We start from the raw sequence: 9756 nt of genomic DNA on the forward strand, positions 1-9756 counted from the left end.
GCTCGGGGGCAGTGCCAGGGCTGGGGCAGTGTGCAGGGCTCTGCAGGAAGGCAGCAGCTGCTCTGGGATGTGGCTGCAGCCGTCCAAGCTGTCAAGCACAGCCTGCCCTCCCCACTGCACACATGTGGGACAAATATTCCAGCTCCTCCACGTGGCACTGCAGCTCTCAGAGGAAGTGAGAGCCCTTTAGGGAGCTCGTCCAGCTCTCCTTGCAAGGCAGAACAAAATAATTCAATTACAAATACAGTTACAAATCCGTCCTGTAGATTTTGCTGGGATTACCTTGGGGTCTGTGGGGGGGGGCAGGGACACACTTCACAAACCAGACAATCTGGCATTGCCAGAGAACCCACCCCAAACAAACCCACCCCAACGTCTCTTTGGCTGTGCCCTGAGGAAATGCCATGGCCCTGCAGCCAGGAGTGTGGGTGGCACCTCTGCCTTCCAGGCTGCTTGGGGGGAAGGGAGTTTCACCCCCCTGCAGGAGCCACTCCCCGAGGATGCTCCACAGGCACTGAGCCTCTGCTCCTCTGACAAAACCCTGAACCCCAGGGCAGCCAGGTGAGCTGGAGCCCTGACTGAAGGACACCTGGGAGAGGGAATTCAGCAGGAATTCACCCTGCCCTGAGAGGCCTGGGTGCATTCTGGCAGGTGGGGTGGGCTCTGCCGGTGAGCTTGGGAAGCACAGAGGGGCCACAGCCCATTCCCAGTGGGATGGACAGCACTGAGGAGGGTGAGGGAAGCTGCAAGGACACAGAAGCTGCTGCTGACCTTTAAACCCCTCCTTACCTGTCCTCTGTTAACCTCATTAGAATTGTCCCTCTGGTTGAAAACACAATGAAGGACATCCTCAGCTGGGGGCTGGAGGAGAGAACACAGTGGGTGAGTGTGGGGGTGAGAGCAGAGCTCTGTGTGTGTGACAGTCACACCCAGCCCAGCAGGATGGAAATTGTTTAACCTGGGCTTTCCTAGGCCAGGCAGACCTTGGGGAATCCTTGTCAGGGATGCAGAGAACACTTGTGCCTGGGATTGCTGAGGGCAGAGAGGCTGAAACCCATCCTGAGACAAGGGAGGGCTCAGCACGCGTCACGTTTGTCACAGCTCAGCCCATCCCCTGTCCCCAGGGACTCCACAGGCTGTCCCTGCAGCCCCAAACCTCTGCACCTCAGGGACAGGAGGATCTGAGCCAGGGAGGGCAGGCAGGAATAAATGGAATTATTTAATCCCTCACAGATCTGAGGAGGGAGGGCAGGCAGGAATAAATGGAATTATTTAATCCCTCACAGATCTGAGCCAGGGAGGGCAGGCAGGAATAAATGGAATTATTTCATTGCCCCCCCATTGCCCCCAGAACAGGAACGAGGGGAGCAGCAGTGAGTGGAGGGTGGGAGGAGGGCACCAAGAGCCCTTTCCCCACCCCATTTCCCATGGTCAGCACAGGGGGGCTGGGCTGGCAGCCCCAGAGCCCCAGGCAGCTGCAGAATTCCCTTACCTGATGAACTTTCGGGCCAGGTGCTCCACGAAGTGATAGATCTCGTTCCAGTGGTGCAGGACACTGCCTGACCTGGGGACACAAGGGACAGGACAGCCAGGGTCACCCCTCTGCCCCACTCTGCTCAGGGAGGCGTTTGCTGCTGCTCTGCTCAGCACTCACTGCCCCTGCTGCTCCTCCAGAGACATCAAACTCAGACTGGCATTTCCAACTTAAAAAGCAAAATAATCCCCACTCCATCAAGGGCTCGAGGCTGCCCTTGGCAGTGAGGCTGGGCTTGAACTCAGCCTTAACCAAATCAGCCTCTGAGGGTGAGGAGCTGTCTCTGCACAGTGTTTTAGACTCATTCCACAGAGCTTTCAGCTCAAGTGCTCTGGGAACTACACAGATTATTAATATTGACCTCCTCCAGTGCTCCCACTGTGCCCAAGAGCAGTAAAACACCTCAGTCCACATCCCAGCTGCTCTGGGTAATTCCCTCACAGCTCACTTAAAACAAACTCAGTTTGCTCCTCAGGAGAATAAACCAGAGGATGTCATGGGGTTGGATTATTCTTCTTTCTGCTGAAAGAACGAGGAAAAAATTAGGTTAATCAGAATCTTTCAGCACAAAATGCCCCTCCTGGCACAAACACTTCTGTGAACACTGGAATATTAGTATTGGAAAAAAAATTCTTTCCTGGAGCTGGAAAATAAATGTGTCACCACTTATTCAATTCATTGAGAACAATTAGAAATATTGACAGGGGAAATAACCACCCCAGCTCCAACAGAAACTTCACTGATCTGCAGCCTGAGGAAGAAAAGGTGAAGGTCTGAGGTGGTTTTTCACTTCCCAGGGGGAAAAGGCAAAGGAGCTGCTCTGTCCTGGCTCAGCTCTGGGAGGGCCAGGGGAGAGGCAGAGCAGGTCCCAGGCTGGGGCTCAGGAATAAAAATAAACCCAGGATGTAAAGTGACGGTTTATTTCTATTTATTATTATTTATTTAGTGCCAGGGGAGGGGCAGAGCAGGTCCCAGGCTGGGGCTCAGGAATAAAAATAAACCCAGGATGAAATGCTGTGGTTTATTTCTATTTATTATTATTTATTTAGTGCCAGGGGAGAGGCAGAGCAGGTCCCAGGCTGGGGCTCAGGAATAAAAACAAACCCAGGATGTAAAGTGATGGTTTATTGCTATTTATTATTATTTATTTAGTGCCAGGGGAGGGGCAGAGCAGGTCCCAGGCTGGGGCTCAGGAATAAACCCAGGATGTAAAGTGATGGTTTATTGCTATTTATGATCATTTATTTATCTCATAATAAATGCTTCAGCTGCAGAGGAGCACGCCGAGCCCGTCCTGGGGGGGTCCCAGGCGTTTCCTGCCCCTTCCCCCAGAGCTGCTTTTCCTTCCCAGCCATTCCCTCCCTCTGCACAGTTCTGGAGCTGCTCTGTCCCTGCCCGAGCCCACCTGTCCTTGCAGAGCTGCCACTGTCCATCGAGGCTGGCAGCACCTCTGCATTAATCACGCATTGATCACACATTGATCACACATTGATCGCACATTGATCACACATTGATCACACATTGATCACACATTGATCACACATTGATCACACATTGATCACACATTGATCGCGCATTGATCACACATTGATCGCGCATTAATTACACATTGATCACACATTGATCACACATTGATCGCACATTGATCGCGCATTGATCACACATTGATCGCGCATTGATTACACATTGATCACACATTGATCGCACATTGATCACACATTGATCGCGCATTGATCGCGCATTGATCGCGCATTGATCACACATTGATCACACATTGATCACACATTGATCACACATTGATCACACATTGATCACACATTGATCACACATTGATCGCACATTAATCACACATTGATCACACATTGATCACACATTGATCACACATTGATCACGCATTAATCACACATTGATCACACATTGATCACACATTGATCGCGCATTAATCGTGCAATAATGGCGCATTAATCGCGCATTAACCGCGCATTAATCGCGCATTAATCGTGCAATAATCGCAATAATCGCGCAATAATCGCGCATTAATCGCGCAATAATCGTGTATTAATCGCGCATTAATCGCGCATTAACCGCGCATTAATGGCTCAATAATCGCGCATTAATGGCGCATTGATCGCGCATTATCCGCGCATTAATCGCGCATTGATCGCGCATTGATCGCGCATTGATCGCGCAATAATCGCGCATTAATCGCAGCCCAAATGAGGGGCTTTGCTCAGGTCTAAAACCCCCAGGCCTGTGCAAGGGCAGTGAGGCTGTGCCTGGCTGCACAGAGGACCAGAGCCCAAGAGCAGCAGTGTGGGAGGGTTTGAGGTGCCCTGGGAGGGGTTTGAGGTGCCCTGGGAGGGTTTGAGGTGCCCTGCACCTCGGGGCAGCCCTGCAGGGCAGAGGGCAGAGCAGGCAGGACCAGAGCCCAAAAGCAGCAGTTTGGGAGGGTTTGAGGTGCCCTGGGAGGGTTTGAGGTGCCCTGGGAGGGTTTGAGGTGCCCTGTACCTCGGGCAGCCCTGCAGGGCAGAGGGCAGAGCAGGCAGGACCATCTGCAGGTGCTCTCAGTGCTGAATTCCTCCTTCCTCTCATCCCTCAGACCAGGACGTGGCACAAGGGCCCCTCCCCACACAAATGTTCATTAAAAAGCACCAAAGGACACCAGCAGCCAAGCTCTGGGTGAGCCAGTGAAGGCAGGGGGGAAATGGGCACTGTGGGAGCTGAGGGTGACACTCAGCAGGGCTTGCTCTCAGACAGGAAACCCAAACCCCAAAGTGAGAGCACAGACACGCAGAGCTCAGCCCCAGGTGCAAATTCCCCTTGGATGGATGGGATAACTCAGAGAGCTTGAATTCCACCGGCACTCCAGGCCCAAGTCATTTCCTAGAGCTGGCCTGGAAAAGAAGTTTTTATTGTCTTTAGGTGGTGAGGCATAAAATCCACCTGAATTTATAGCAGGGGTCACATCAGCCCCCGGGAGACTCGGAGAGGCAAGGCTTGGTTAATCAGAGCCCCATTAGTGCTTGCTTCAGTGAACCAAATGTTACTTTAGACCAAACATTCACCTCCCAAAAGCACCTCGGGGAAGATTCCCTCATTTCCTGACCCATCTGCTGGCAGGCACCAGGAGCTGGGAGCAGCAGCCCCTGCCCAAAGGCAATTTCTGAATCACACCTCAGACTCCTCACGGTCTTCACTCGGCCCAAAATGGACAAAACAAATAAAAACAACAGAATGGACAAAACAAATAAAAACAACAGAATGGACAAAGCAAATAAAAACAAAAAAATGGGCAAAACAAATAAAAACAAAAAAAATGGGCAAAACCAGCACAAGTAACAGAAATGGACAAACCCAATAAAAACAACAAAAATGGGCAAAACAAATAAAAATAACAAAAATGGGCCAAGCCAGCAGGAGCAGGATTTGTGAGCCAGAGCAAAGCTGAGGAAGCAGCTTTGCTTTCCCCTGGCAGTGCCCACCTCCCTGGGCTGTCACCCAGCAGCCACACTGTAAATGACACTTCCTTTGCCCAGCGAGGCAGGCCAAGAGCTCTGAGGAGGATGAGCATTGCTGAAGTCCAACTGTAAGATAAGAAAAGCCAATTTTCTAATAGTTCTCTCCTCATATTCCCCAAAGAAAGGAGATGAGCAGCGAGCCAAGGCTCTGCAGCTGAATGGCTGATGCTTTAACCTTGCAATTCCAGAAAAGACTCATCCTGAGGATGCCAAAATCTCTTCTGGAGGAGGCCCAATGGATGGGAATTAAACCCAAGCAAAGCATTCTCTTTAACAGGAGAGTGAGAGCTGTGGCCACCTGCCCTGGCATTTTGTACCTCCGAGGGGATGCAGGTGTGGGGAGAGCACTGCAGAGGCTCCTTCGGCACTGCCCTCCTCCTCCTCCTCACTGGGAGCAGCTGCTCAGAGCCCAAAGCTGCACTGAAGCAGCTCCAGCCTCCCTGGGCTTGGTCCTTCTTGCACTTTTCAGACTCCACTTTTCCCTCCCAGAGCCCCCGTGGCCCTGCCAGGTCACAGCCCAGGAGGGGCTCAGGATGAAGGCCACCCTCTGACACCAGGGACATGAAGGCACTTGGGTCAGGGGCTGGTTTGGTCCAAAAGTCCCCTTGAGCTTGCCTGGGGCTGGGCTGATGCCATTTCCTCAGAAGCTGTGCAGCACCGAGCTCCTCAAAACCAACCCCAAGGAGCCCAGAGGCATCCTCTGCCTTCCCAAATCCTGCAGGAGCAGCTCTGGAAGCCCTCCAGAGCACGGAGGCTCCGAGGGGTGATGCAAGCCTTGGAGGAAGTGCTGTTATCTGGTGCCACACTGCACAGCAGACAGCTCCCTGCCGAGCCCTGCAGGTCACACGGGCTCGGGGCAGAGCAGGACAAGGCTCAGCCCAAGAACATTCCTCTCCTCCTGGCTGGCAGGGGGCAAGCAAAAGAACAACCAACAAACAAGCAGCCACGACTTAATTTCCATCAATCAGCAGAAAAAGTGCAGAGGGCTGCAGGCACACAAGGGAGCTCCTGCCCATTCCTTCCACCAGGAATGCTCATCCCACAGGCAGCCCTGCGTGGAAAACACTCCACAGGTCCTGACTGGCAGGGATTTCACTCATGAGCTCAGCTCTCTGCAGGGCCTGCCCTTGGCAGGACTGGGAGTTGATTACATTCCTTCAGGCAAAAAGACACAAAAATGCAAATTTCTCCACCCTGCCTCGCTGGCATCCCTCAGCCTCGTGCTAACAGGGGAAACTCATCCCTGCACGTCCTTGCAGGCTCCTGCCATCCCACCCCAATGCACACCTTGCTCTGGGTGCAGGGCTGATCCTGGGAAATCCCAGATGTTCCAGCTATGCTGGGAGAGGGGAGGTTTGCTCACTGCAGGGCTGGGGTGGTCACAGGCAGCAGGAATTAATCACACAGAGAGCATTTGTACAAAAACTGGACACTTTGTCCAGTCTGGGCTTTTTAGCAACATCTCACTGCTTCCTCGTAGTTCTGTATCTGAATTTATCTGAATTTATCTGAATTTGCACCGTGTTCCTTCCTTGGCACCAGCTCCTCCAGCCTGTGGAGCCTGAGCCCACAGGACACAAAGGGAGAGCCCACCCTGGGCCAGCCAGTAAGCCAGGCCTACCTTCCACAGCCCTGGGCTTATCTTGGGGGGACCTTCACCTGAGGGGCTCAGCACCTGCCCAGGACCCAGAGAGCAGAGAGGACACAGCCCTGAACAGCAGACAGCTCCTCCAAAGGGCAGGCAGCCCCCCCAAAGGGCAGGCAGCACCCCCAAAGGGCAGACAGCCCCCCCAAAGGGCAAGCAGCACCCCCAAAGGGCAGACAGCCCCCCCAAAGGGCAAGCAGCAACCCCAAAGGGCAAGCAGCCACTCCAGGTAGCACAGAGCTACTCCAGATAGCACAAAACTTGGGACCAAGTTGAGAAACTGGACACAGTTTGAGATTTTGCCATCAAAGGACTGACCATGCCTCTTGCAAGGTCAGTGGAAGGTTCCTCACCCATGGCACGGGGTGGAGCCAGGTGATCTTTGGAGACCTCCCAGCTCAGACCCTCCTGTGATTCCATCAAGGTGTCAAAGGAAATGGGAGAACCACAGCAAATCTCTCACAGAGGTTGAACAGCCAGGTCCAGTGGTGCCCTGTGCTCAGCTGAAGAGCCACAGTGCTCCTCCAGAATCCCACGGGAGACCAAGGAAATTCTTCCATCAGATCCTGTCCAATTCTGCACTGTCAGAGCAGGGTTTGGTGGGACACCTCGACACCACCTAGAGCAGACTGGGCCAGCCTGCCTGCTCTAGAGCTTGTGTTTGCACCCAAACCCTCAGTCCTGAGAGGGAGGCTCACAGCTCATGGACTTTGGTGGGGGAACAGCTCAGAACTTGGATCAGGGACCTGCTGAAGCCACATTAGCTCAGGGGTGTAACACAGCACAGCCATGAGGTGAGAAATCCTTCAGTCCTGCTCAGCCTCCAGGGAAGGGAGCTGACAGAAGCTCTCTGCAGCACAAATCATGCTCTGGGCTTGTTTGGGTTCAGGGTTTTTCCATTTGTAGCAATGGAGTTATTCCAATTAATAACTGAAAATGAGTAAGCCAGGTAGATCTTTCCACTGAATAAAATAAATCAATCTTCCCCCTGGAGCATCAGGACCTCGGGCACTCTGAAGCAGCCAGTGTCTCAGAGTCAGGTTTTGCCCAGGATTTGGCAGTAAAGGGTTATGTAATTCCAAGCCATTTCTACTGATGGAATGTGGGAGCTACTGCAAAACCCTCCAGAGGATCAGGCAGAAACTTCGCCTGCGAGCGCTCCTGGCAGCTTGCAAATACTTTCCTGTCTCTGAAATTTATGGGCATTACTGTCAGTGCCATGGCTCTGGCAGGCAGCACCTCCAAGCCTTTGGTTCAAAAGAGCTGCTCTTGATCAGGAAAATCAGGACAACCATTTCAGCTAGCGTTTGTTAAAGTTCTCTCTTTCTTTTTTAATTGCTGCGTTGCTTTAGTAGGAAGCTTTCCAGAGCTCAGCACGAAATGATTCCCCATTGCTCCATCCACATCTGCAAAAGGCAGCACTGCTGCAGTGCCAAGGAGGTGACACTGCCACAATCGGTGATGAAAAAGCGAGGCAGGAAGTTATCTCCGGCTAAACAGTCAAAATATGCATTTGATTAACAGGAGAAACAAAGAAAGTGTGACTCAGCTAGGGAAAACAAAGCTCTTTAAATGGGGCACCCGAGCTGCTCTCCATCCCAGCCCCTCCGAAGGGAGCAGCCCCTCTCGGGGCTGGTTTGGACCTGGAGCTGCTGCTGTGGGCACAGCTGAAGGGGCACAGGGGCAGGGACCCAGCTCGGGGCACGAGCAGAGCTCCCTGCACATCCCAGCCCTGGAACTGGTGCTGCAGGAACAATTCTGCACCCCCTGCATGTTCCCAACCCTGGAATTGGAGCTGCAGGAACAATTCTGCACCCCCTGCATGTTCCCAACCCTGGAATTGGAGCTGCAGGAACAATTCTGCACCCCCTGCATGTTCCCAACCCTGGAACTGGTGCTGCAGGAACAATTCTGCACCCCCTGCATGTTCCCAACCCTGGAATTGGAGCTGCAGGAACAATTCTGCACTCCCTGCACATCCCAGCAGGAACAATTCTGCACATCCCAGCCCTGGAATTGGTTTCTCCAGGAACAATTCTGCACTCCCTGCATGTTCCCAACCCTGGAACTGGTGCTCCAGGAACAATTCTGCACTCCCTGCACATCCCAGCCCTGGAACTGGTCTCTGCAGGAACAATTCTGCACTCCCTGGATGTTCCCAGCCCTGGAACTGGTCTCTGCAGGAACAATTGTGCCCTCCCTGCTCTGGGGAGCCCCAGCCCCCCGACTCACAGGAAGGCAGAGGGGAGCCGGGTGCTGCCTTAGGAATCTCCAGAGCACGCTCGGGTTGGGCACACCCAGAGCTCCCGCCCGGGGAAGATCCGTAAGGATGCGATCGCAGCCCCGAGGGATTGGGGCACCGGACCCTGCAATGAAGCTCCCACAATAGCAGAGGTTCCCTGGGGACACAGGGACTGGTACAAACCCCAGAGCCAGAGGAACCTCCCCGGCAGCAGCCCGTGCCCAGGGCAGGAGCTCAGCGGGAAGGAACAAAGGCGGAGGGACTCACTTGTCCAGGATGAAATACAAATCGAAGCCCCCGTAGCAGGCAGGACCTCCGTGCTCTCTCCTCCCGCCGTGCCCATCGCAGGTGAGGGTGAAAGCCGCCAGGAAGGCACACTGGAAGCCAAACCTCCAGATGCTTTGCTTTGCAATGGCCATTATATCCAGAGAGGAGGAGAAAAAGAAATCTCTTCTTCCGAGGCTCCTTTATTTCCCAGGTCCCTCCACAAAAGCCATCCAGTGACCTGCGGAAGGTTTGGATCTGTGTTGTATTCCTTAAAACTCCACTGGCAACAGTTGTCCGCAGGAACTGCGAGACTTTCCCCCTTGTTTCCCTCGCACTTCTGTTTCTTGGTCTCAGATTTCAAGATGCACAATACTGTATTTCACTTTTTTTTTTTTAAAGGGACTTGACCCTCAGTCTCCCTTGCAGCTCTGGGAAAGCAGCCCCGCTGTTTGCCAAGAGCAGGAGCAGCCTCCTCTCAAATCTTGCTTTGTCACGGCCTTCAGCACATACAGGGAGGGTTTGTGGCTTCCCCCCCCCGCTTTATTATTAT

General features: G+C 53.3%; 1 protein-coding gene across 1 annotated transcript in view; it reads right to left on the reverse strand.

The window, feature by feature from the left end:
- ANTXR1 (ANTXR cell adhesion molecule 1) overlaps nt 1-9756 on the reverse strand; it is a 42943-nt gene extending 33187 nt beyond the window's left edge. The window contains exons 1-3 of the mRNA XM_050982981.1: nt 9207-9756; nt 1493-1564; nt 790-861 (exon numbers count right to left, since the gene is read on the reverse strand). Of these exons, the coding sequence (XP_050838938.1) occupies nt 790-861; nt 1493-1564; nt 9207-9358 (296 nt within the window). The 5' untranslated portion in view covers nt 9359-9756. The remainder of the gene's footprint in view (nt 1-789; nt 862-1492; nt 1565-9206) is intronic.

Source organism: Serinus canaria, chromosome 22, assembly GCF_022539315.1.
Source record: "Serinus canaria isolate serCan28SL12 chromosome 22, serCan2020, whole genome shotgun sequence".
NCBI lineage: Eukaryota > Metazoa > Chordata > Aves > Passeriformes > Fringillidae > Serinus > Serinus canaria.